Source organism: Pelodiscus sinensis, chromosome 30 (assembly GCF_052426305.1).
Source record: "Pelodiscus sinensis isolate ZL-2025 chromosome 30, ASM5242630v1, whole genome shotgun sequence".
Classification (NCBI taxonomy): domain Eukaryota; kingdom Metazoa; phylum Chordata; order Testudines; family Trionychidae; genus Pelodiscus; species Pelodiscus sinensis.
Genome location: NC_143081.1, coordinates 2119185 through 2147008, shown reverse-complemented (window position 1 = coordinate 2147008; position 27824 = coordinate 2119185). Strand labels below are relative to the sequence as shown.

General features: G+C 56.0%; 1 protein-coding gene across 3 annotated transcripts; it reads left to right on the top strand.

Annotated features, from left to right (window-relative positions):
- On the top strand, positions 1-26683 carry LOC106732924 (Fc receptor-like protein 5). Of its 3 annotated transcripts, none has more exons than XM_089774520.1 (9): positions 5-151; positions 281-319; positions 1590-1883; positions 3254-3547; positions 5642-5938; positions 7251-7538; positions 7997-8107; positions 9342-9448; positions 11678-14833. In XM_089774520.1, exons 1-9 carry the CDS (start codon positions 121-123, stop codon positions 11822-11824), a joined length of 1608 nt encoding a protein of 535 aa, XP_089630646.1. In that variant the 5' UTR covers positions 5-120; the 3' UTR covers positions 11825-14833. The 3 variants fall into 3 exon arrangements, with proteins under 3 accessions (XP_089630647.1, XP_089630646.1, XP_089630645.1); XM_089774519.1 differs by having other exon boundaries at positions 11675-14833; XM_089774521.1 differs by lacking the exons at positions 1590-1883; positions 3254-3547; positions 5642-5938; ... (2 more) ...; positions 9342-9448; positions 11678-14833 and adding exons at positions 20944-21237; positions 22324-22626; positions 23751-24050; positions 24806-25087; positions 25417-26683 and having other exon boundaries at positions 1-151.
- Positions 26684-27824: the final 1141 nt, after the last annotated feature.

Genomic DNA, 27824 nt, shown 5'->3' with positions numbered 1-27824 from the left:
GCTTCATCCCCGCCCCGCGCCGTCAGGGCAAGGAAATAGGCAGTTCCCCTCTGCACACGATGTGCACCACACACCAGCGTCTCTCCAGCCCCTGAGCTGAGTGGTGACCACGCCTGAGGCATGGAGCTACCTCTGCTTCTGCCTCTGCTGGGTAAGTGCCCTGCCTCAGCCCCTAGCTCTGTGTCTGTCTGTCTGTCAGTCTGGAGACTGCCCCCTCCCTGCCCCACTTGCCCCTCTGCATCCCCAGAGCCCTCACCCCCTCTCTGCTCTTCTCTTCCAGCCTTGCTCCAGAGTCTCCCCCGGTTGGTGTCCCCCGCAGGTAACGAGGTCTCCTGGCCTCCCTGGGATGCTGGTGGTACGGTGGGGGAGGGGAGAGGGGTCCTGGCAGGGGGGCTGGGGTCCTGCTCCTCTCACTCCGTGGAGCTGGGAATTGTGAGGAAGGGAGGAGCATCCTCTGACATCCATGAGGGAGGAAGAGAACCCCACCTGGTGCCTGCTTGGAGCATCCCTTTAGTATTTACCAGGCCAGGCTATATGGGAGAAGCTGCCCCATCCCCATGGGCACTACCCAGCCCCACACGGGCAGCCCCAGCAGAGAGACTGAGGGCTGGACAGGCCATGGAGTCTGAGTTCCATGACACTGAGTGTCCCTGGGCAGGGCCCATTGCTGTGGGTCTGCGTGTGGAGTGAGGCGAGGTCTCTCTCCCCCAGCTCTGGGCTTCCACCAAGGGCTCAGGGCTAGGACCACAGACCCAGCCCTGCCCGGCAGGGCAGTAAAAGCAGATTCTGCTGAGCCCTCAGAGGAAACGTGATGGGTGGAAAACTCCCCCCTCCCTCCGCCACATCCGCCCAAGCTTCCTCATTTCTGCTCAGGGCCTGCTCACCACTGCTGGGCAGGTTGGATGGTCGGCTGATGGTCTGTGTGTGTAAGTTGTATTGGTCTCGCAATGGGAATATGGGCCGTGTGTCAGTTGTAACTGTGTGTCCACTGGAGATACACCCGCCAGACAGTGATCGATCATCTGGGATGGGTCACCAGAAAAAGACAACATGTCTTGAAAGAGGTGGCTCTTCCCTCTTCCTGGATTTCCAGCCTGTGGATGTTGCAGATCAACCCCAGAGGAAATATTTGTAGGAAAGATGGGCCATGAGAGGTATCACTGGAATTGTTCTAATCTATTGACTGTCGTTCACTCGGTGTAGACTTCATGTGTCTATTAACAGTGTAGCAGTTACAGCCATGTGCACACTGCGTTGGAGATGCACCAGCCTCCAGCCCCTTGCAGGGCCAGAGCCCAGCGTCACACATACACAGGTCTTGTGCTCTCATCTCTGTAGGGTCTCTGGGGGAACCCCCTTCAGTGCAACAGCCCTTCTTGGGGGTCCCCTCTGTCTGTGAGGTTAAACCATAGGTCCCTCGGGTCAGGCAAATCTCTGCATAGCGCATCTAGGGTATTGGCCGTGGGGTGTTTCCCCCAGGCAGGGAGGTGGGTCTGGTCAGTGCCCGTGTCTGTCTGTGACTCATCACTTCTCCCTCCCCATGCAGTTCTGGCCTCTGTCTCTGCGCTGATCCTCTGCCTCTATCCTAGGTCCCCTGCCGGCCCCCACACTATCTCTGGACCGTCCGTACACAGTGTATCTCCCAGGGGAGAAGGTTACACTCCAGTGCAAAGCTCCTGGGCATGAGCAGACTACAAAATACAGATACTTCTATCAAAAAGAGCCACAAGCCCCCAGCACAGTCCTACACGCTGATGCAAGACAATTTGAGGAGTTCACAGCTGAGAAGGGAAGAGCCGGGACCTACACCTGTGCGCACTGGACACAGGGATCCAATCAACGAATCTCTGAGAACAGCAGCTCCGTCCCCATCTCCATAGCAGGTGAGCCCTTTTCCTGCTCTTGGACGGGCGAGTCCCTGGGAATCCAAAGCCCCCCTGACACTCCAGCCCCACCCTTGTCCTTGGTCCAGCCATTCCCAGCATCCCAGACACTCAGGTCCCACCAGGGCAGTGGCAGGGCACTGCTGTGGGGAAGCTCACAGAACTGCACTCCTGTAAGGGCACTGTCGGTGCCCAACTTTCAAGGCAAAGGCACCATAATAATACCCAGTTCTACCCTATCAGATGATTTGGTCTCTAACAGGGTCCCCAGCCCCAGTGGAGTAACTGGCTGGTGCTCACAACTGAAATCACCTGACCCTCCCCCTGCTGTGCCCTGGGCAGCCCAGTCCCATCAGAAAATCTCACACAGAGAGGCCCTGAGTAACGTGGGGTCAGGGCAGGAAGGAGATCAGTGAGGCGCAGGGGTGCTGGGTGTATCCCTCAGAGAAGTTTCCACCCCCACCACCCACTAACAGAGATGAATTTAACTGGAAACAGTGGATGAGAAGCTAGAGATAAGTCAACAGGGGCCCTTGCAGCCAAGAAGGCTAATGGCATATTAGGGGCATTAGGAGGAGCATTGCCAGTAGATCCAGAGATGTGATTATTCCCCTTTATTCGGCTCTGGTGAGGCCACATCTGGAGTACTGTGTCCAGTTCTGGGCCCCCCACTATAGAAAGGGTGCGAACACATTGGAGAGGGTCCAGCGGAGGCGACCAAAATGATTCGGGGTCTGGAGCACGTGACCTATGAGGAGAGGCTGAGGGATTGGGGCTTGTTCAGTCTGCAGACGAGAAGAGCGAGGGGGGATCTGGTAGCAGCCTGCAACTCCCTGCAGGAGGGTTCCAGAGAGGCTGGCGAGAGGCTGTTCTCAGTGGGGCAGGTGGCAGAACGAGGAGCAATGGGCTCAAGTTGCAGTGGGGGAGGTCTAGGTTGGAGATGACTCCTGAGATCTCCTCCAACTCTATGATTCTGTGCTCCCCAGGAGCACCCAGGGCACTGAGGCATGTCACTGGTACTGCCCTTTACAGCAGGGCAGCCTGGTCTGTGCCTGCTGGGGCAGCTCCCTAACACCCACACTCTCAGCCGAACAAGCCACCCTCCCTCCTTACTGGCTGAGCTGCCCTGGGCAGGAGCTGCCCCCTCAGGTACCCAGAAAGGGAGGCTGGTCCCACTGGGTCCCACAGGGAGATCTCTGCTGCTCAGGGGTTGCCTGGCCCAGTGGGGTTCCTGGGCACGGAGCTGGGGCTGGCTGGGGTCTGTGCCCAGGATCCCGCCCTGCTCTGCCCTCCCCTGGCTCCTCCTCTACCCCTGTCACCAGCTGCCCACATCAGAACCATCTTCTCCCCCGACCTCTTGTCTTTTCCAGCCCCCCAGCTCACCGTGTCCCCGCCGCAGCCTGTCTACGTGGCCAGGGAAAATGTGACCCTGACGTGCTCAGCTGCCGGGGTGCCCAGCCTGGCTGGAATCCGGTTCTACAAGGATGGAGAGAAAATCCAACCCCAGGAAATCCCGTCAATCCCCAACGGCTCTACGGCCTCCATCCAGCTGTTGAGTGTGGCCATGTCGAACGCAGGCGTGTACAGCTGTGAATACTGGCGCAGTGTGAATGGGCAAGAGTTTGTATCGGAGAGGAGCCAAAACATCTCCATTGCAGTGACAGGTGAGCCCCCCCCCCCCCAGCCTTATGCTGTTTGCTGGGCCCAGGGCCGGGGGTCTGCTCCGTGCAGGGGGTGAGATGCTGCCCACTGAGCTAGTGACAGGAACACTCACCAGGTCAGATTCACCCCCCAGTTCTGGCTTCCACAGTGGGATGGGACGGGGCATCGGTGCTGCTGTGGGGTCCCAGCCTGCAGTAACGTTACAAACCTGGGGGGTATTTCATGTAACAAATATCATCCCTTCCCCCATGCGATCAGTAGCAGGCCCTGATGTCTAAGAAATGGGGGAGGGACTCAGAAGCAGGGAGAGAGCTGGAAGGGAAGGTTGCAGCCCTAGGCCCTATTGTGGGGGAAGGTCACAGCCTAGGGCACTGCTGTGGGGGAAGCTCCCAGCTCTGCCATCCCAGCTGACCAGAACCAGTTCCAAGCCCTCAGCCCTGCAGTGTCACTCATAATTCTGAGCAGGGGATGGGTCACTTTCTTACATGCTGCCCAGCCCCTGCTGGCATCCATACATGAGGCTCCCAACAACCTGTGTGTGCTGGAGTGGGTGGGGCTACATGGATGGGAGCTCTGTGGGTGACACGGCTGCTGTGGGCAGTCTCTGCAGAGGTGCCCACTGCATGTGGTGTGCTTGGCTAGTGCTCACAGCTGAGAAACAGACCCCTCCTCCCCCCGTCCTTCTCCCCTGTTGCACCCTGGGTAGCCCAGCCCAGCCAGTGGATCCCACACAGGCCCCACATGTGGCCCAGGGTAGGGTGGGGCTGGATGTGGTGCAGGGTGACATGGACAAGTCTCCACTAGCTCCTACTCCCAAGATGAATCAGAGCTGGTGAGATCTGCCCTGCCCCTGCTAGGTGAGTCACCAACACCAGTGGAATGTAGGCACACAACCCTCCTCAGAGACCAGCTGTCAGTGGCTCCCAGACACGCTGGATGGACCAAGCGAGTAAATAAGAACATAAGAGCAGCCAGACTGGGTCAGACCAAAGGTCCATCCAGCCCAGTCTCCTGTCTGCCCACAGTGGCCAATGCCAGGTGATCCAGAGGAAGGGACCAGAACAGGTAATGATCAAGCCATCTGTCTCCTGCCATCCATCTCCACCCTCTGACACACAGAGGCGAGGGACACCATTCCTTACCCAGCCTGGCTAATAAGTATTGGTGAACTCAACCTCCGCCACTCTATCTAGCTCTTTTTTGAACCCTGTTCTAGCCTTCACAGCATCCTCCGGCAAGGAGTTCCACAGGTGGACTGTAAGATTCCACAGGGATTAGTTCCAGATCTGGTTGTGTTCAACATAATCATCACTGATTCGATCATAGCCTGGTGAACACAAATATAAAGTTTGCAGAGGATAACAAGCTGGGAGGGGTGTCAAGTGCTTTAGGGAATAGGGACATAATTCAAACAGATCTGGACAAACTGCAGAAAATGGTCTGAGGTCAACCAGATGAAGTTCAATAAAGACAAATGCAAAGTGCTGCACTTCGGAAGGACCAATCCGTCTCTTACACACAGAATGGAAAGCAACTGTCTAGGAAGAAATCCTGCAGAAAGGAATCTAGGGGTCAGGACCACAAGCGAAATAGGAGTCAGCAGGGTGACGCTGGAACAAGGGAAGTGTTGTGAGAGGAGAAATGATTCTTCTGCTCCACTCCTGTGGATTAGTCCTCAAGTTGGGGCCAGAGAAAAGCAACACAACGATGGCAGGTCTGGAGAACTTGCCCTGGGAGGGGAGACTGGCAGAACTGGGCTTGTTTGGTTGGGAAAGAGGAGACATCAGAGCAGATCTCAAGTACCTGAGAGGTTGTTACAAGGAAACAGACAAACCCCAAGGGACCTGTGGGCTGGTTTCAGGGTCTTCCCCATAAGTGAGCAAGATCCCAGGGGGTGAGACTCAGCGAGATCTAGAGACGCCTCTGTTGGCCCAGCCAGACCAATGGGATAAGCGGCTGTTCCATTGGAGTTCATGGGGCAGGTCCCAGACGGGTTGAGACACTCCCCAGAGCACATCGGGTCATTGAGTCTCATCTCTGCCACCTGCCTCCCAAGATAAAACCATCTCTTCCTCCCCTCCCCTTGTCCTTCCCAGCCCCGCTCCCGACCCCTCAGCTCAGTGTGTCCCCACAGCATGTCTACGTCTCTGGAGAATCGATCACCCTGACGTGCTCAGCCACGGGGGCGCCCAACGACTCCATGATCCGCTTCTACAAGGACGGCCAGACACTGCTCCCTGAGGAACTCTGCCTCCGCCTGCACCAGGCCACCGCCTCCGTTCGGCTGTCGGCGCCGCCGCAAACCAGCACCTACACCTGTGGGTGCTGGAGAGTAGAGTCCGGGCGAGAGATCGAATCGGAGAGGAGCCGGCCCCTCTCCATAGCAGTGACAGGTGAGCCCCTCTGTCTGCTGGGGTCTGCTTCCCTGGGTGGGGTCTCTCCTCCTGCCATGGGGAGGTGCCGCTCGGTCCCTCAGCACCACACCGGGCCCCACCGGGGCAATTTCTACCCCTGGCTGGGCAGCATCATGCCTGGGGGCTCTTCTGAGGTTGGAGGGAGCATCAGAGCTGGTTTATGGTCTCTAGTGTGATGCCTGGTGCCAAGGGAGAGGCAGGTCCCCCACTCTCGCTCTGTGTAACACTGATGGCAGAATCCACCCTGGGACCTCTCAGCCGCAGCGCGACCATATGGGGCAGTGCCCCCCCCCGCGCCGGTGTGGGAGCTCCACATGCTCTGGGCAGCCCAGCCCACCCAGGGGATCCCTCACAGAGAGGCCCTGCCCCCCTGCGGGGTAACATGGGCCCAGGGCAGGGCTGGGGCTCAGCCAGGTGCAGGGCGTGTCCCACAGAGACCTCCTCAAGATGTGTTTGGCCTGGTAACATCTGCCCCTCCCAGGGCCTGCAGAGCCCTGGCCGGGTACCCTTTCCTCTGTATCTCATGCTGCCCCTGTTTTCCAGACCCTCCCCCCCCAGAACCTCCATCCCTCCCCCTGGTCCCTGAGCCCCTTGGATACCTCCCTGCAGAGCCTGTTCCCCACTCACTGGGCTGTCCCGGGTCACAGAGCTGCAGGATCCAACATGGCGGCACCTGGAGCATCCCCGCTGGGGGCTCATTCAGGGCAGCTTCACTCACCCCTGGAGCATCAGAGAGACAGGGGCTCTGGGCCCGGCCCCTCCCTGTGCCATGATCCCCACCCAGCCAGGGGCTCTGGGCCCGGCCCCTCCCTGTGCCACGATCCCCACCCAGCCAGAGGATCCATGCATAGAACGAACTGATGCCCATGTCTGTGTCCGTCTCCATCAGCCTGGACACAGACAAGGGCATCCAACATGGCCACCTCGCCCCGCTACCCCCCAGGGAGGGGAGAATTCCAGCAGAGCCCCCCACTCCCAGCGAGTCCCCGCACACCCTGAGATCTCTGTCTGCAGAAGGGTCCATGCATGTGAGGGGTGGGGACATTAGCAATGGAGGGCAGCAGGAGATGATTCATGGCCTGGTGTCTATGGCAGCTTCTGGCCTCCCAACCCAGCCCCCAGTGTATCCAAGGGGAGCCCCCCCAGCCCAGCTCTCCCTCATTTCTGTGCGGACACCCTCGGGATCCTGAAGTGAAGCAGGAGGCTCTGGAGACAGAGCGCGCGTCTGCTCTGAGTACATTGAATTCCGCTTTGTCCCACGCTGACCCCTCCCCTTTCCTGCTCCCCACAGGTTCCTCTTCCAAGCCGGCACCAAGTGGGGATCCCCCGTCCGGACCTGTGAGCAAAGGTCCCCCCCTGCTCCTCACTTGCACGGCCCCTGGGAACACCAGCAAGCGGAGGTTTCACTTCTACAATGACGGACTTGAGGTCGTGAATGTCTCTGTGACCCGCGTCCTCAGGGCTGGTCCCAACAACATGGGCAACTTGACCTGTGGGTACGAGAAGAACGTGAGCGGGAAGTGGGTCCCGTCCCCCAGGAGCCAGTCTGTGAACATCTCCATGAGTAACCCCAGGACAGGTGAGAAGTCCCTAGCTCCTTCCTTCAGCTTTCTGGGTGGCTCCCGTTGGAGGAGAACGGTCCTACTGAGCTCTCCTGGGAAAGGGAGGTGGGATGAGGTGAGAGGTACAGAAATCAAAGTGTCTGACCTCCCCGTTGTGGCATTATCAATTGGAGCTCCTGAGGGACCTTTGCAGAGATAGGGATTGGAAGCAAGGACGGAGCAAGTCCCACGGCGGTTGCAGCAGAGCAGAGAATCAAACCCCCATGGCCAGCGCCCCAGGCCAGCCCCATAACCACTGGGTCTCCTGTCCCCGCTTTGGAGCAAGGAGCAGGCGGGGACAAACACACGTCACAGAGAGCTCAGCAAAGGACTGTCTGAACAAATCTGTTGCATCGCCGGGTTCCTCTGTGGGGCCCAGACCTTGTCCTGGGGCATCTGGCTGTTCTCACCCCCCCTTCTCTCTTTCCTCCATCAGCCACAGATGCACTCCCTCTCTCCGTTATCCTGCTGCCAGTCGTCGGCGGTGTCCTGTTTCTGCTCGTACTCCTGGCTGCCCTACTGTGGTGGGGCTGGAAGAAGAAAAGAGGTTCGTGATCTTCCATCTGCTCTCTCAACATGGCGTAGCCAGAAACATTGGTGCAGTGAAGCCACGGCGTGGGCGTGGGAACCAGCCCCCGGGGATCTCTGACCAATGAGGGATTTACCATATTTTAGGTTATATTCGTTTTTACAAACCCTGCATCCCCCTGCGGGATAGACTCGGGTGCGGGGTATACACACATTTTTTACTCACCTGGCCTCCGGGCGGGGGAGCGCTCATCTCCCGGTTCCTGTGCAGGACCACTCCCCCTGTCCCTTCCTGCCTCTGCGCAGGAACCGGGAGATGAGCACTGCCCCGCCCGGAGGCTAGACGCTGCGCAGATGCAGGAAGGGGCGGGGTGAGCGCTCTCGTTCCCCCGCCCGGAGGTTGTGTGGCTGCGCAGGAACCAGGCAGGTGAGTGCTTCTCCGTCCAGAGGGTGGCTAATTCCCCCACCCGACCCGTAGAAGCCCTCTTCTCCCCCACACGGTTTGAAAAAAAGTCTTGTATACCCTGCGGGTTATACTTGTGAGCAGGGTATACACGGTTTTTTTACTCAAACTGCAAAAACCGCGGGGTATATTCGGGTACAGGGTATCTGCGCTAAAAGACGGTGCCTCTCAATGGGAAGGCAGGGTGCAGAAAGAGGGCAGAGCTGTGAAAATCGGTGTTTCCAGAGATCGGTACGTGTTTGGCTTTCATCCCACGTGGTGTCACAGAACCAACTCCGCGGCAGTTTGATTTGAGACGGCCGACCCATCCTGTTCACAGCAGTGTCTAGAGAGAACAGGAAACGTCCAAGCCCTCTGAGACTGGGGATGTGTCCGCAGCTTTCCTCTCCTCCAGGACACCCCCCAGAATTCACCCCTCACATGCAGGTGTAAAGCAAAGGAAACATTTTTTTATTCATATGATTCCAATTTCAATGACCCTTGTGCCCAGTTTCTCACCACTGGGACTATCCATGACCACAGCTAGCGATAAATGACTTGGAAATCAATCAATACATCCCTCGTTGTTGTGTAGCGACACTGATTAGTGAATGCATCTGTTGTGGCAAATACTGCCTCTCAATATTGGTAGCTCCTAATATTTACCAACTTCAGCGAGCTTTTATAAGCATCCTGTATTGAAAAAAAACACCTAATTCATCCCAATGCACGCCCTTTGCGGTCAGCTGCTTTCTGGCCACCTTCATGAGACACCCCACATCAGTCCCCCTTTTCTCTGGGTCTGTTTTAGTTGTGACGCCTGCGGCAGGCCCAGAGGGATCTGAACCCACAGAACACACCAGGGACATGGATCCCAAGAAGAAGAAACCAAAAGCCCGGAGAGCTGGAGCAGAGCAGGTAACATGAATGGGTTCCTGGGATGAATCTTGAGATGAGACAGAGGTGGGGCAGCCAGAGGACAGCCATAAAGGGAAGCTGCATGGAGTATGTTCAGGCAGGGGGAAGGGCTGAGACCTGGTCACCCGTTTCCACAATGTAGAGCTGGAAGAAATGGTTTAGTCTGGCCTCTCTGTTGAGCCAGGATCCCTTAAACCTGGACCATCCCATTATTTGTCCAACTCCCCTCCAATGATGGATGTTCTCCTAGGTCACCTGTTCTGGAGCAGTATCCTTAGTTAACAACTGATTCCTTAGTATCTTAGGGTACATCTACACTACCTCTTTAGTTCGAGGTAGGTAGGGTAATTAGGGCAAGCGGAGTTGCAAATGAAGCCCAGGTTTTAAATATCCTGGGCTTCATTTGCATGTTCCCAGGAGCCGCCATTTTTAAATCCCCCTTAGTCTGAACTCTATACCCGTGGCTACACGCGGCATGGAGTAGGTAGTTCAAATTAAAGATCTTAATTCAAACTCCCATTATTTCTCCTGCAATGAGGAGTAACGGTAGTTTGAATTAGGAGCTTTAATTGGAACTACCTAGCCTGTGCCACGTGTAGCCGTGGACAGGGAGTTTGAACTACCAGGCATTTAAAAATGGCAGCGCCTGGGACATGTTGGGTATGTCTAGACTTCAGGGTTTCGTCGACAGAAGTTTTGTCGACAGATACTGTCGACAAAGCTTCTGTCGACAAAGAGTGTCTAGACTGCAGCCAGTTCTGTCGACAAAGCAAGCTGCTTTGTCGACATAACAGTGTGGACGCAAAGGACAGTGTAGATGCAATAATGCCTTCTATTGACAGAACTCTGTCGATAAAAGGCGTTATTCCTCGTAGAATGAGGTTTACATACGTCGACAAAACTGCTGAGTTTTGTCGACGTTATGTCGACATATCTCAAAGGCAGTGTGGATGCAGGTATAGTTTGGTCAACAAAAGTCCACTTCTGTCGACAAAACCCTGTAGTCTAGACACACCCGTAAATAAAGCTCGGGATATTTTAATCCTGTGCTTCCTTTGCAAATTTAAATGACTACATTAGCCACCCTAGTTCGAACTAATGTAGACATACCCTTACCTAACCCTGTCTTGGCCCAGACTAACTCCTCTCTGTCAAGTCTTGCAATCACTGGACACTCAGAGCAACCGGTCACTCTCCTGTTTGTGAGCTTGTCCAAGATGGTGTGACATAGTGGGGGTACCTGGCTGGTTTCTATGCTGCTGGCTCTGGGGTAACCCCCACTGGCTGCCGTGGGTACCACGACCCAGCAAAACAGGATGAGTCACTATGCAAAGGGACCTCTCAACCGGTATGGCCAGACACCCCCCATGGAGAGGAACAAAGGAAGGTGGAATGCTGCCCTGGCTGGGGGGCAGGGCTGGAAGAGTGTGGGTTAGTTGCTGTCTGGGAGCATGGAGGAGACAGCCTAGGGAAAGGGGCTGGAGTTTAGGGGCCCAGTCTCCCCCCATCTCAAGGGGGCCTGAGGCATCCTAGCCCAGCTCTGTGACCAGATTCCATCTGTGCTGTGCTGTATCCTGGAGAGGCAATAAACTTCCTCTATTCCAGTGCAGTCTGTTTGTGCCATTTTGGGGTGCAGGAGACGGGGGACCCCAAACGCACCGTCACAGATGGTATTTGCCCTGCCCTCAGCTTTCTTGTCTCCCGGCTGAAATGTCCCACAGGTTCACCTGTTCCCCATGGGCCATGATCTTTACATTTCTGACCCTGGCTTCTTTCCTCTGGACTCTTTGCAGTTTGTCCCCATCTTTCTAAACAGTGCGATGCCCAGACTTAAGCAGGAAGCTGCAGCAGAGAGCTCTCCAGTGCCGGAGGGAGAGGGGCGACGCTCCTGTTCACACTGTGCAGAGGAGGGCTAGGCTGTCTCTTGTCTCAAATGCCATTTGTGCTTCTCTGAGGCACTTTTACTGCAGGGCGGCTGCCGCGCCAGTTACACCCACTGATGTGCAGCCACCTTTAACTTCCCCAGCCTCACTGGAGCATCTCATATGTCCCTGCATTGCCCCCTAGCTCATTTCAGGGAAAGTCTCCACTTCTGTTCCAGCTCACATCACTCCTAGCCTCCTTCAGCCTTGCTAGCTCTGACGCCATGGCTGTGTTCTCCACTCCCTCCTCCAAATCGTGCCTGTCCATGCACCCTCTCCTCACTGCTTCTCTCTCCTCCCTCAGCAGGACTCGGAAGTCGCCTACGCACACATAGAGTTCTCCACCTCGAACGCTCAGAAAACAAAGTCGAAAATCAGAGCCAGGCCTGCTGATGAGGCACAGGTGGTGTACAGCGAGGTGGCGAGCAAACCCACCCACAAGGCAGCTAAATGAGGAGGGGAAACCCTCTCTGTGTTCCTACGCATCCTCTTCCCCTGCGCCCAGGATCTGTATCCTTCCCCCTTTGTGTGTCTGGTACAGCATGTGGCAAAAAGCACTTCCAAGTCACTGCTGTCAGCAGCGTTATCCAGCCAGCATCTTGTGAGGTGTTATAGAAAATCTGGGGAGCTCCTGGCCATGACAGTTACTGTGTGGTGTGTGCATGGGGCATGTAGAAAGAGTTTTTCAGGTCTGCATGCTGGAAATGCGCAGTGAAGGCAGTTGCTAAACATGCGAGCCCTATCCAAAGGCGTGGGGATTCCTGTGCTTGCCTGGATCACACTCATCGGCAGATCAGGAACACAGGCTGGTTGGTGCAATACTGGCAGGCCGGGTGCCAGTACTTTCCCAGGTTGTAGGGATGAGCTAAGGACTCGCAACCTCACAGATAGAGACAAGACCTGGTCATCTGTTCGTTTTGCTCCATATCCGTACTAGACTCACAAGAATGTGTTTCATGTTTAGAATGGGAAAAAGTGTGTGTGTGTTGCAACCGCACTGAGAATGGCCCCACCGCATGTTATCAGGTGATATTTGTGAGTTTGCTCTGTCCTGTGCACATCACACAATCTGCAGAGAGGCATCAGTAAGTGTGAAAGAAGAGTTTGCAACAGCAGGGGTGATTTTCTGTCCAGCTAAGCCCCCTCAACAACAGACAAACCACTGTGGGAAGTCAGAGCACAAAACACTTGTCTGTTGGCTCCCCAGACCGATGAACTGGAGACTTGCATGTGAACTGGTCCCATCCTCCCAAACTCTGGGGTGAGGGAGTGAAAATCCCTGACAAAAGAAACTGGGTTTTGCCTGTATGAACTCTGCAGGACCAGAGACTCTGAACTGAAGCCAGAGTTCCCCAGGACTGCCTTGTGGGTCTGCCTACCCCTTCAACTGACAGATTAGAAAAGCTCTGTCACTCTTTGGCCATAGAAGGTAACTCACTGGTGTGTGTCTCTTTGCTGCCATTAACCTGCAGAGAACTCGCTTATTCCTACCTCCTAGTTAATAAAACTTTAGAAAGTGTCTCCCAACTCTGGCTACAGGCGTTGCCTTCGGTGCAGGTTCTCAGGTAACAATCGTTCTGTGCAAAATAACTGGTGTCCTGGCCTGGAAGCAGTCTACACGAGATGTTACTTGTGGTGTCAACCATTGTCATTGGTGCCAGTGTGTCTGGAAGGCGAGATGGGCTGGGAAGACCAAGGGGACTGTCTGTGACTCCATGTTGAGGCTGTTAGAGGACCCAGGAGTCCATGTGTGTTACTGGCTTGGGGAAATCTCATTAGAGAACCCACCAATAGCTCAGGCCAGTGTCTGCCCTGCCTTTCACACACTGTCCTGACATCCGGACCTACAGTCGTGAGCCGCTCCAGGCAGCATGACAAAGTGACGCCAAGCAAAGGGCCATAGCAGCACTATTGCATCTATGGCAAAGGGAGCGGCCAGTGGAGAAAGCAAATGGAGCTGAGGATGCAAAGCAACAGCAGGAGAGACCCGTGTTGCTACGTCTTTTACCACATTGCAACCCACCTTACGCAATGTGTGTCATGTAGGGTGTCAACGGAGCAATTGGGTTTTGCTGAGTAGGATTCTCCAGTGTGTCTGCATGTAGAGCTTGGTATCTAAAGCTGTGAGCACCGACTCTGTGTCTGCATTGAGGTGTGTTTGCTCCTAGGGCGACCCCGCAAGGCAGTTCACATCCAGCCCGGCCCGCCCCCTTGAGAAGGGGCTGTTTAAGCTCATGGCAAAGCCATGCATGCAATGGGCCATGCAGGAATCTTCTCCCGGCCTGACGGATTTTCCAAGGGGACACTCTAGCTGGAATATGGGAACTAGCTCCTGCTACAAATCAGTGAAGAATCAAGGGCATATGACCAGGTCAGGTGACTCTGACATCTCCCTTCGGCCTCTACATTTCTACTTTGTATTTAACTGCTTCTACACCAACAGCCCTTGTATGGCATGTGGCAAAGAGAAAATCCACATTATGTTTGTCACAATAGTTAAGTAACAGGCAACCTGCGAGGTGTCACAGAAAAACTGGTGGCCCCCTGATCCTGAATATCACTGTGTGATGTAGGCATAGATCACGTGGAAAGAATTTACCTCTGCCTGCTGGAAATACACAATGCAGGCCATTGCTAAACCCACCCAAAGGAATGGGGATTCCTGTGCCTGCCTGGATCACAATAACCGGGAGATCAGAAACACAGACTGGCTGGTGTGACACTGGTAGGCCACATGCCACCGTTGCCAAGAGCTGAGGACATCAGAGCTCACCAGGTCACCTGGGTGTTCATTTTGCTCAATATTGTCTGACCAGAATGTCTATAGTGTTTAGCATGTAAGAAAATGTTTGTGTGTTGCAACTGCACTGAGAATGGCCACACCACATGTTATCAGGGGATATTTACATGTTTGCGCTGCCCTGTGCACATCTCACATTCTGCAGAGCAGCATGAGGAAGTGTTTTCCACGGCAGGGGCTATTTCCTGCCCACTAAACCCCCTAGACTTCAGACAAATCATTGTGCAACGTCAGGGCACAAAACACTTGGCTCTTGGCTCCCTAGACCCATGGACTGGTCCTGTCCTCCTGATCTCTGAGAGAAGGGAGTAAATATCCCTGACAAAAGAAACTGGTTTTTGGCTGTTGGAACGCTGAAGGGCCAGAGACTCTGAATTGAAGTCAGAGATTCCTTGGGCTGCCTTGTGGGTTGGCCTATGTAGACCCTTTTAATTCCAAATGTCTAAAGCTCTGTTACTCTTCCGGATTTAGATGGTAACTCACAGGTGTGTGTCTCTTTGCTGTCTTTAACCTGCAGAGAACTTGCTTATTCCTTTCTCCTAGTTAATAATACTTCAGAAAGCATCTCCCAACCTTGGCTATGGGTGTTTTCTTTGGTGCAGGTTCTAGGGTAACAATTGTTCTCTGGAAAATAACTGGTGTCTTGGCACGGAAACAACCTACATGGGGCGTGGTTTTTTTGTGTCAGTGGCCATTGTCACTAGGTCCAGTGTGTCTGGGAGGCGAGATGGGCTGGAGAGCCCAAGGGGAATGTCTGTGACTCCATTTTAAGACTGTCACAGGACCCAGGAGTCTATGTGTGTTACTGGCCATTCAATAAGGGTTCCATAACAATGTATTAACTAGGGGGAAAAGTAAGGGTATGTCTACACTACAAAGTTAATTCGAACTAACAGATGTTAGTTCAAATTAACTTTGATAGGCGCTACACTAGCAAGCCACTAGTTCGAACTTAATTCGAACTAGCGGAGCGCTTAATTCGAACTAGGTAAACCTTATTCCACAAGGACTAATGCCTAGTTCGAATTAAGTAGTTCGAATTAACTAATTCAAATTAAGTTAGTTCGAATTAGTGCTGTAGTGTAGACATACCCTAAGAGAGTTCTCTGCAGGTTAAAGCCAGCAAGGAGATACTCACCAGCGAGTTACCATCTAAATCCAGAGTGTGACAGAGCTTTACTGATCTCAGTTAGGGCACTTGTATACTACAGCCTAATTTTGAAATTATTCACATTGTTTCAAAAATGCAAGAGGAGCGTCCCTACAGGAAGTCTGTTCCTTTGAAATAGCAGGTGTTTGATTCTGGGAGAATAACCCCTCATTTCAGAAGGAATAACGCCTGCTTTGAAACACCTTGTTCCAAATAGCTCCTCCTTAGGGCCATTCAAAGTCATTTCTCCCCAGTGCTTCGCGAGCCCTAAATAGAAGTATCACGTCCACATTACGGGATCTTGCCTTGGGCTAATTTGGAGGCTTCCTCTGTCATGTGGACATGCTTGTTCAGAAGAGTTATTCTAGAAGTTATTCTGAAACAACTTATTTCAAATGCCCTTCTAGTGTACAAACATCCTCACAAGAGTACATTGACCCACAAGATACCCCTGGACATTTCTGGCTTCACCTCAGAGTCACTGGCCCTTCAGTGGTCAAACAGCCAAATCCTAGTTTCTTTTGTCAGGGATTTTTACTCCCTGGCCCCAGAGATCGGCAGGACAGGACCAGTTGACCTGAAAGTCTCCAGTCCAGAGATCTGGGGAGCCAACAGCCAAGTATTCTGTGCTCTGAGGTTCCACAACGGTTTGTCTGATGTCAAGGGGTTTAGCTGGGCAGGAAATAGCCCCTGGCGTGGCAAATTCTTCTTTCACGCTTACTCATGCTTCTCTGCAGATTGTGTGATGTGCACAGGGCAGCACAAACACATAAATAGCCCCTGATAACATGCATTGTGGTCATTCCCGCTAGGGTTGCGACACACAAGTACTTTTTCCCATGCTAAACACAACAGACATTCTGGCGAGCCAGTATTCAGCAAAATGAACACCCAGGTGACCTGGGCAGCTCTGATGTCCTCAGCTCTTGGCTAATCCCTGCGCAAGGATGGCATGCGACCTGCCAGTGTCACACCAGCCAGGCTATGTTCCTGATCTGCCGGTTAGTGTGATCCCGGCAGGCACAGGAATCCCCACTCCTTTGAGTGGGTTTAGCAACGGCCTGCATTGCACATTTCCTGCAGTCGGAGGTGAATTCTTTTCACGTGACCTGTGCATATACCACACAGTGATTCTCATGATCAAGGCGGTCACCAATTTTTCTGTGACATCTCACAGGTTGCTGGTTAGTGAACTATGCTGACAACCGTGATGTGGGTTTGCCACATGCCGTACAAGGGCTGCTGGTGAAGTAACGGTTAAATACACAGTAGAAATGTAGAGGTTGGAGGGGAGAGTTCAGTGTCACATGACCTGGTCACATGCCCTTGATTCTTCACTGACTCCTAGCAGGAACTAGTTCCCAAAGTCCAGCCAGACTGTCCCCTTGGAAAGTCCGTCAGTCTGGGAGAAGCTTCCTGCGCAGCCCATTGTGTTCACGGCTGGGTCCTTAGCTTGAACAGACCCTTCCCAAGAGTCTGGCTGGACTGTATGTGAACTGCCTTGCGGGGTCGCCACAGGAGCAAACAGACCTCGATGCAGATGCAGAGCTCACAGCTTCACATACCAAACCCTACATGCAGACACACTGGAGAATCCTACTCAGCAAAACCCACTGGCTCCGTTGACACCCTACATGACACACATTGCGTAAGGTGGGTTGCAATGTGGTAAGAGACGTAGCAACACGGGTCTCTCCTGCTGCTGCTTCGCCCCCTCTGCAGCCTCAGCTCCGTTTGCTTTCTCCACTGGCCGCTCCCTTTGCCATAGATGCAATAGTGCTGCTGTAGCCCTTTGCTTGGGGTCATTTTATCATGCTGCCTGGAGCGGCTCACCACCATGGGTCATGACATCAGGGCTGAGTGTGAAAGCCTGGCAAGACACTGGCCTGAGCTACTGGTGGGCTCCCTTCTGAGATTTCCCCTTATTGAATGGCCATGTGAGCACAGAGAGTTTTGAAAGGTAAATAAGGTGCATGGATGTGGAGTGTCTGACAGATTTTTCCATGTGGAAGATCACAGCCCCGGTCCTCTGATCCAGGGTCTGTCGCCTGCGGTTTACCTCTCAGTTCTGTAACCCCCTTTCCATTCCCCAAATGATGAGGGAGCTGTGTAGAAAGCAAACCAAGGCAACGTGTATTAGGGAATGATGCAAAATTAGGGAATTTGGGGGCAGGGAGGTAACATGCCAGCAAGACAAACAGCAAAGAAACTAGCCATGCCGTGACTTACTAAGCGGGGTGAAGCTCAGACCCAGCTGAGTTAATCCTGGCCATGTCAGAGAGTCAAGGTAAGGAGACCCCTAAACAAGGATCTGATCTAGTGACCGACGGGGACGGCCACTTGAAAGGGACTTGGGGCCTTCAGCCCGTGGACCCCATAGAACCTTTGAGGGGTCGGCTGAGGGGTTCCCTGCTGTTATTCAGGGGGAGGAGAGAGCTGCGGGTGGAGCAGGGAGGTGGGTGAGCCGATGGGGGTGCGGATGGCTAATGGGGGGTGCCCCTGTTCCCCCCACAGTGGTAAAGGGGGGGTGCATGTCAGAGGGGACCCGGCTCTGGCTGCCTCTGGGGCAGCGACTGGCGCCTCCCAGGCTGTTTGGCGGGAGCCCTGAGGGGAGCGGAACTCTCGGCAAGGCGGGAAAATCCGGTTGGAACCGGTTCCCCAACGGTCGCTGCGCGCTCCATGGGGGGATGGGCAAAGCCCAAGATGGAGTCCAGGGGGTCAAAGGTGATGACTCCATTTTGTTTGACACAAAATCGCCGTTTTCACGTTAAAATCCCTGCCACGGGGCCTGCTGCCCGACCGCTCTGAAGGGCGTTTCCCAACATAGCTCTCGCTTGCAGAGCCGGTCCTTCTCCTCGCACAGTGTCCTTAACGCCGCCCACGGCGCCGTCTCTGGCCGGGGGTCTGCCCGCTCCCCCACCTCACAGCCTGGAAATCAGATCGTAATGGCGGGGCAATGACCCAGAGGAAGAATTGCCCAGGGGCCGGGGGGATTCTCCAGGCAGGCTGGTTCTGAATCCGGCCCCTGTCGGATGCCTCTGGGACACGGGGGATCAATTCAGGGACCCCCCAGGGCCTGCGTGACACAGGAGGTCAGACTCCATATTCCCATTGGTCCTCTCCCGCCGTGGGGCCCAGGGGGATATTGGAGAGTGTGGGGGGGGGCTGGTTTATTTGCTGGGGTGCATTTCCCACCATGGGGGCAGTTTTATGGGGCAAGGAAAGGGAAGAGAAAGCAAATCCTGAAAGCTCTTTGCCACGGGGTGAATGTGAATCCCTCCCCAGCCAGTGTGAAGGGCTGACACGGGGCTCAGAATGACAGGGCTGGTCACTGACGGGCAGTTTCACGGGGGTGGGAAAATGTCGGTTTCTTTCCCACCAGAAATCTGAAAATAGCTCAGCAGGGAGGGTCTGGCTGGGTGGGGCAGAGGGAACTCACGGCTGGGGTGCCCCTTCATGACAGGGCCTGGTCCAGCAGCACTGATGACAGACCCACAGACCTTGTGGTGATTTCTCCTCCCACAATGGGTCCCCCATCCAGGCCAATGGAAAGACTCTCCCCTGTGGGGAAGAGCAAAGAGATGGGAGAGCTTCTCCCCACATCCCCATCTCAGCCGGGCTGCCCCCTTTCTTCTCCCCCTGCCCAGCCCTTCCCCAGCTGTGTCCATCTCCAGCTGGGACAGGGCTGGCCTCCAGCCCCTCATACCCAGCATGGGGTCAGTCCCATCCTGCAGGGTCAGGTCTTGGGGACTGGACACCCTCCCCATCCCCCACTGTCACACCCAGGAAATGCTCAGTCCCCCTCCCCATGCCCTGCGCACGCACACCAGTGTCTCTCCAACCCTAAGCTGAGCGGTGACCACGCCTGAGGCTGCAATTTCCTCTGCTGAGCCGAACACCCGGCTCCCAGCCCGTCGCCACTGGCTCAGCATGGAGCTAACTCTGCTCCTGCCGCTGCTGGGTAAGTGCCCCCCTCGGCCCCCAGCCCCTCTGTGTGTCTCTGTCTGTCTGGAGACTCCCCCAGCCCTGCCCTGTGTCCCCATCCCCTCCCCAGAGCCCTCACCCCCTCTCTGCTCTTCTCTTCCAGCCTCGCTCCAGAGTCTCCCCAGGCCGGTGTCCCCCGCAGGTAACGAGGTCTCCTGGCCTCCCTGGGATGCTGGTGGTGGGGTGGGGAAGGGGAGAGGGGTCCTGGCAGAGGGGCTGGGGTCCTGCTCCTCTCACACCATGGGGCTGGTAACTGCAAGGAAGGAGGGAGCTTCCCCTGACATCTATGGGTGTGGAAGTGACCCCATCTGCTGCCTGCTGGGAGGGGCTGTTGGGTGGGTGCCAGCCCAGGCCACAGGGGAGAAGCAGCCTCTGGCCCCATGGGCATGTCCCGCCCCTCATGGGCTGTCCCAGTAGAGACAGCAAGTGTTGGATGGGGCAATGGAGACCGAGCTCCCCCCTCCACATGGCACTGAGTATCCCTGGGCAGGGCCCATCACTGTGGGGCTGTGTGGCTTCGGATGTCCCAGCTCTGGGCTCCCACCGAGGGCTCAGGGCCAGGGGCACAGACCCAGCCCTGCCCAGCAGGGCAGTAAAAGCAGGTTCTGCAGAAAGCCCAGAGGAAACGTGATGGGTGGAAAACTCCCCCCTCCCTCCGCCACATCCGCTCGAGCTTCCTCACTTCTGCTGAGTGCCTGCTCGCCACTGGCTGATGGTTGGCTGACACGATCCCCTCTCTCTTCTGCCTCTGCCCTGGACGGAGGCTATGGGGTGAATCCCGTGGTGGGAATTGGGGTCTTTCGGTTGTTCCACTTGCATCATGAAGCCTCACCCCTTTCTGCTCCCCACTGCCCCCCAGACACAGCGTGGGGGGACCTGGGAAGACCCAGGAGGAGGAAGGTCCCTCCCATGCTCAACCTGCCCTGAGCCAGCTCCCTTGGTGGACAGAGGAGATCCCAGGGGTATGGAGGCCCCATGAAGGACCCTTCCTGACCCAGCTCCTCTCCGTTGCCCTGGTGCCCGGTGGGAAAGGCAGAATCTCTCCTGCACTTCTCCCTGACTAGCACCGGGCCCTGCCCACCCTGCCTCCTTCCCTGTGCACAGCAGGTGGGGCAGCAGACCAGGGGTGACTGGAGGGGTATGTGGGTGGGGCAAGCTGCCCACGGAAGGGTTGAGGTTGCACCGATGGGCAGCGCCTTCTAGTGAGAGATCCCAGGTGCTCAAGCCGCTAAGCGAAACACGGAGAAGGGCACCGATGGCTCCTCCATCGGACAGACACAGATCTCCAAGCAGCCAGAGCCTGGGAGCTGAACCCAGAGTGATCAGACAGGAAATCGGGGCAGATGTTAACTGTGAGGGGGATGAACCCCGGGGACACTTCCCCAGGGGCCGGGGTGGATTCCCAGCGCTGGTGGTTTGTGAAGGAGCCTGAACGTGTTTCTCGGAGCTCGGCTCTAGGTCATGGAGGGATCCATTCGGGGGAGACCCACAGGACTGAAGAGAGCCAAGGCCTGGCTATTGGCCGTGGGGTGTTTCCCCCAGGCAGGGAACTGGGGCAGGTCTGTGCCCGTGTCTGTCTGCGACTCATCACTTCTCCCTCCCCATGCTGGCCTGGCCTCTCCCTCTGCCTCTGTCCTAGGTCTCCTGCCGGCCCCCACACTAGCTCTGGAACATCAGCTCACAGTGCTTCTGCCCGGGCAGACAGCTACACTGACGTGCCAACCTCCTGGGCATGTGCAGCCTTCGGGATACAGATTCTTCTGCCAGACAGGGCAGCAGGGCCCCAGCGCAGTCCAACGTAATGCGGCAGGAGACGTGCTGGCTCTCATAGCTGAGAAGGGAAGAGCCGGGACCTACACCTGTGTGTACTGGACAGAGGGACCCAATGGACCGGTCTCTGAGCACAGCAACTCCGTCTCCATCTCCATAGCAGGTGAGCCCCTTCTTCTGCCCCTGGATGGCAAAGCCTCCCTCACACTCCAACCTCACCCCATCCTTAGTCCAGGCCGTTCCCAGCATCTCAGACACTTGGTGATGCCTCAGCAGCTCCCACCAGACCAGCAAGGACTGGAAAGTGGCAGGACACTGCTGCGGGAAGCTCACAGCACAGGGGTCCTGGGTATTGTAGGAGCTCAGCTTTCATGGCAAAGGCTTGGTCTCTAAAGGAGTGACTGGCTCAGCCTCCCCCCTGGTGTTCCCTGGGCTCAGTCCTACACAGACAGCCCCGCTGGGCAACATGGGCACAGGGCAGGGTGGGGCTCACTGAGGTGCAGGGCCTGTTCCCTGTGATCCCTGATATGAACTAAGTCAGGTACCACCTGCCCCTCCCCTGCCAGCTCCTTCTCAGAGCTCCCTGCCGGGTGAGACCCTTCCTCTGCATCTAACCCCACCCCCTCGTGCCCACACCTCGAATGGCCACGATCCAGACTCTGAGCCCTGAGCCCCCTGGCCCCTCCCACAGGGCCGGCTCCCTGCCATGCCCAGCTGCCCCAGGGTCACTAACTTGTACAATTCTGCTGCCACAAGCCCCACAGTGACCCCTCCCGGGGCCAGTGCGGGGCCAGTGCCTGTCACACGGGGTCAGGTCAGGGGACTGGACCCCCTCCAGCCCATCACTTCCCATCTGTGCAAAGTTCCCTGTGCTCCCTGGGGGTCCTGGGCTTTGAGGCCCATTGCTAGCACCTGCACTCATTGCAGGGCAGCCTGGTCTGTGTCCCCAGCCTCAGCCACACAAGCCCCTGACTCAGTCCCTGCAGGCTGAGCAGCCCCAGGTAGGAGCTAACCCCGTCAGGTAACCAGCAGGGGAGGCTGGTCCCACAGGGTCCCACAGGGAGATCTCTGCTGCTCAGGGGTTGCCTGGCCCTGTGGGGACGTGGTTCCTGGGCATGGAGCTGGGGCTGGCTGGGGTCTGTGCCCAGGATCCCGCCCTGCTCTGCCCTCCCCTGGCTCCTCCTCTGCCTCTGTCATCAGCCACCCACGTAGGAACCGTCTCCTCCCCCAACCCTCTTGTCTTTTCCAGCCCCACAGCTCACCGTGTCTCCGCTACAGCCTGTCTATGTGGCTGGGGAAGCCGTGACCTTGACATGCTCAGCTGCCGGGGTGGACATACTGACCAGGTTCCAGTTCTACAGGGATGAAGAGGAAATCAAGCCCAAGGAATCCAAGTTAAATGCATATCGTCATGTGGCCTCCATCCAGCTGTCGAGTGTGGCCATGTTGGACGCGGGGGTGTACAGCTGTGAATACTGGCGCAAGAAGGATGAAAAGAATGGACCAGAGTTTGTATCAGAGAGAAGCCAGAACATCTCCATAGCAGTGACAGGTGAGTCCCCCAGTCTGCTGCTGTTTGCTGTCCCCAGGGCAGGGAACATGGGCCCAGGACAGGATGGGACTCAGTGAAGGGTGTTTCCATGTCTCCACCATCTCCTAAGTGCTGCAATGAATCTGAGCTGGGGAGGTGTGCCCCGCCCCTGCCAGGTTGAATGTGGGTGCACAACTGGCTGGAGAACCCTTCCCAAAAAATAGCCCTCAGTGGCTCCCAGCCATGCTGGGTGGGCGTAGCGAGTGGAGGGCACAGGGACCAGTTCTGGACATTGCTCTGTGCTGTTCACCATCATCATCAGTGATTAGATAAGGGCACAGAGTGCAGGCGTGTGAAGCTTGCAGGTGACACCCAGCTGGGGAGGGGTTGAGTGCTTGGGAAGGCATCTAGAGGTCAGAGTGGGCAGCACACTTAATAGGACTCACCAGTGTGAGGCTGTTGCCCAAAAATTTGTTTCCGGCGTGAGTAAAAAGTAGGCTGTAGGGCATGGGAAGTCATTCTCCTGCTCCGCCCCCTGTCACTCAGATCTCCGCTGGAGCGCTCTGCCCAGTTCTGGGGCCACATGTCAGGACAGATGTGGGGCAATTGGAGCGCTTCTCCCCACAAGTCTGGCTGCACCCAGAGTCACTGATTTACAGGAATCTCAGGCAAGAAACTCTCCATCCCTGGCTACCCCTCCTTGGTGCCAGTGTAGGGTGAATGCCCAGCTCATTGAGTCATGGCCAGAGGATTGGAAACCAGCCCCGTCATGTCCCCTCCCCCATGCCTCAGCTCCCTGTGACAGAAAATCTTCCCAACTTTAGCTTCAAACAAACCCAAAGGACCTGTGGACCGGTTTTGGGGTATTCCCCATGAGTGAGCAAGATCCCAGGGGGTGAGACTCAGCTAGATCTACAGAGGGCTCTGCAGGCCCATCCAGATCAATGGGATAAGTGGCTGTTCCATTGGAGTCCATGGGGCAGGTCCCAGCTGGGGTCAATGGGTTGTGGGTACATTAGAGCCAAAAGGGCAGATCCCAGACGGGGTGTGATGCTACCCGGAGCTCCCCAGGGCACTGAGCCTCACCTCTGCCACCCGCCTTCCAAGTTGGACCCATCTCTTCCCCCCCCCTTTGTCCTTCCCAGCCCCGCTCCCGACCCCTCAGCTCAGCGTGTCCCCGCAGCAACCGGGCTACGTCTCTGGAGAATCGATCACCCTGACGTGCTCAGCCACGGAGGCGCCCAATGACTCCATGATCCGCTTCTACAAGGACGGCCAGACACTGCTCCCCGAGGAACTCTGCCTCCGCCCGCACCAGGCCACCGCCTCCGTTCGGCTGTCGGCGCCGCCGCAAACCAGCACCTACACCTGTGGGTGCTGGAGGGCAGAGTCCGGGAGAGAGATCGAATCAAAGAGGAGCCAGCCCATCTCCATAGCAGTGTCGGGTGAGCCCCTCTGTCTGCTGGGGTCTGCTTGCCTGGGTGGGGTCTCTCCTCCAGCCACAGGGGAAAGTGCCTCTCAGACCCACACAAGCCCCCCCAGGGCAGTTTCTACCCCATCTGGGCAGCTTCACACCCTGGGGCTCTGCTGCCATCCTGCCCCAGTGCCAGCATCTGCACCCCAGGGTCTCTGTGGTCCATGGGCATGGAAGCAGGAGCTGCCACACTGAGGTGCTGGGCTTGAAACCCCACAGGGCTCAGACTTCCTCCTAACTCCAGGATCTGGTCTGTCACGTGGCCCTTGGGGGCAGGGTGTTGCTCACACTGGGACAGGGACCCCTCACTCCCAGACTCAAACCGGGGACCTCTACACTTCGGGAGGGTAGAATCCCAGCAGCGAGTCTGGTGGGGGGGGGGATCCCCACACACCCCGAGATCTGTCTGCAGAGGGAACCATGAAACTCAGAGGTGGGGCATTAGCAATGGGGGGGGTGGCAGGAGATGATTTGTGGTCTGGTGTCCATGGCAGTTTCTGCCCTCCCACCCCAGCCCCACACTGGATCTATGGGAAGCCCCCCCCCCCCCCCCCCCCAGCAAGGCACTTGCTTATTTCTGTGCGGAGACCCTCAGTCCTGAGCTGAAGCAAGAGGCTGTGGAGACAGAGCAGGGGGCAGCTGTGAGTAAGTTGAATTCTTGGCACCAGCTCCTCTTTCCCCCCTGCCCTATGCCTGCTGACCCCTCCCCTTTGCTGCTCCCCACAGATCCCCTTCCCCCGCCAGTGCTGAGCATGGATCCCCCGTCTGGAGCATTGAGTGAAGTGCTCCCCCTGGTCATCACCTGCACGGCCCCAGGAGACACCGGCAAGAGGAGGTTTCCTTCCTACAAGGGTGGCTCTGTGACCGTCTCCGTGACCCGCATCCTCAGGGCTGGTCCCAGCAACGTGGTTGAATTCACCTGTGGGAACAAGGAGAATGTGAGCGGGAGGTGGAGCCCGTCCCACACACGCCAGGCCGTGAATGTCACTGTGGATGTGGCTGTGTCAGGTGAGGCAGCCCTTGGCTCCTTATTTCTCCCCAGAGTGAACCAAAGCCCCTTCTAATCCCCCACCCTCCACTTACCGGGCTGTCTGGGCAGAGACATGAGGCTGGAGCAGCCCTCAGGTGCTAGAGGAGAAGCTGACCGGGGAGGGACAGACACATGGATGGGAAGGGTCAGAGTCAGTGCCCACCAGTCAGACAGGGAAGGACTGGGGGTGGGTTTCACGTCTCAGTGCCTGAGATCGTGGGGAGTTTGTCACGAGGGCTGGGGGCTCACACACCACGTGTCTCACCATTTGCTGCTGGTTCCACGCATGGGTCTCCTCTCTCTGCAGCTCGCCGCTTCCCCTCGGTCCGGGACCTGGCCGTAGGTGGCTCCTTCTTCCTCATCAACGGCCTCATTTTACTCCTCTCCCGCTGCTGGTTTAGCACCAGGTAAAGAGCTTGTTCTGCCAAGGGGCCCTTCCTTCCGTGCTTCATATTCCCATCGAACTGCAATCATGGCCCATGAATTTCAGCCTGGCAGGGGAAATCCCATTGTAGCATCTGAGACACCACCACGGTTCTGCAAGCAGTTGAGGTACCAAGAGAGCTCTGGTATCCTACCAAATGCAGCTGCCTCCGGGGTGGGCGTGACCCTTGGACACAACCGCACCAGGGGGACTGGACAAGTTGTCACATTACTGAATTTTGAAGATCATGCTGCACCTGGAGTGGAGGGGTGCCCCAAAAGGGGGCCATGGGAGGTGTCAAATGCAACCTTATGCTCTACTGATTTAGTATATGCTATGCATGTCCTTGTATGATATCTGTATGTGGAGTTATAAATACGTACTTTGTGTTGATGCTGGAAAATTGTCTGAGACAGAGCAATGAGCAAAGAATGTTCAGCCGGTCGCTATGCTAATTAGCAAGGAGACAATGAATCTCTAGGTGCCAATTCACACCTGAGGACTGTGACTGATACCTGCAAACCAGCCAGGGCATAATGGCTAACAGCATGTGAAATGGAGATAGGTCGGAGCTTGTGACCTATTCTGCCCAGGAGGATGCCAGGAGAGGTATATAAGTGCCATGTGTTCTCTGTGCTGATACTGGCCTGCACGTCCTGTTGTAAAGAACAATTATTTAGTTTGACTGTGCTAATTAGCGAGGATCCAGGGACGATGGCTCCCAAGGTGCCCAGTACACACCCGAGGATTGCGTCTGGAAATCTGGATACCTGCAAACCAGCCAGGGCATAATGGCTGCCAATATGTGAAACAGAGATAGGTCACTCGACTGTGTGACTTGCTCTGGCCAGGAGAGAGAGATAAGGCCACGAAGTGGACTCCATCTTGTCTTGAGTTCAGCTCCTGATCCCAGATGCAGCCCTGCAGGAAACAAGGAGCCGGGAAGAACTGTGGACCCATCCTGACATAGGATGTTCACCAAAGACTTTTAAGCCAGCAGTTTGTAACATCTCTGCTAAGAGCCTGTATCAAGAATTGGATGATTCGGTGCATGTAACGTGTCCTCCTTAACAACCTGACTCTCATGCTTTTCTCTCTTTGAGTAATAAACCTTTAGATTTTAGATTCTAAAGGACTGGCCCAGCGTGGTCTTGTGGGTAAGGTCTAGAGTGTAAATTGACTGGGAGCTGTGGCTGGTTTCTTGGGACCAGAAGAACCCGTTCGGGGTGGGTGAGCTTGGATTCTAAAACCCCTCACCTGTGTGCAGGCCCGGGGCTGATTGTGGCACACGAAAAGCTGGGGTGTCAGAGGGATTCTGCTTGTGAGGCATCTTGGTCGCCAGATTGGCAGCCGAAGAGCTCAGTGCGACTGGTTTGTGGCCTGTTGGGGAGAGATCTCAAGTCTGGGGCTGTAATTAGCCCCAAGTTTGAGTAATTTGCCCTGAGCGTTTGCCCTCGGCAGAGCCTAGACCCGGCCCGGTCCATCACACAAGTGAGAACCCAGAGACCCGTGTTCCCACTCCACACACTCGGCTGCAGTGACGTGTCTGCAAACTACCTCGCGAGGTGCCAGGTGACTCTCCAAACACGCCGGTCAGTGACATGCCTGTGGGGCGGACATGACGGAGCCCCAGGGGAGGTATAGCTGCCCTCTGCCAGTCTGTGCATGAAGGAAGGGGAACCAGGCACACCTCGAGTAGTTAGATGGGCAGTAAATAAACCCATCCGGCCCGCCCTAGGCTGTCACACAGCTGTATCCCTCCAGAGCCTCCCCTCCAGCATCCAGAGGGAGACAGGAGAGCTTCTCCTCACAGCCCCCGTCTCAGAGAGGTTGTCTCCTTCTACTCACCGCCACTCCTTCCCCAGCTGGTCTGTCTCTCCCACCAGGCTTGGCCTGGCCTCGAGCTCCTCCTGTCCCGTTAGTGCCAGAGCCAGTTGGGACGCTAGTGGATTGTGAGAGCAGACATGGGTCCCAGGCTCCACCCTGCTGTGTGTTTGCCCCAAGTCTGGTGCAACGTGGCCGGGGGAGGTGTCTGTGCCAGTCTGTGGTTCCCTGACTCTGCTTGCACCGTTCACACCCATGTGCCACCTGTGTCTGCGAAGCGAGGGGCCTCGACTCTGTGTCTCTCCTCAAAAAATGAGGTTTACAGAAAGATTCATTTTCGACAGAGCTGCGTCTATAATGCTGGGGGTTTTTTTTGAAAAAAAACCCTCAATCTTGAAAAAAAGCGGCAGCCATGTTTATGCTAATGAAGCACAGGATATTTAAATCCCGGCTTCATTAGCAATTTC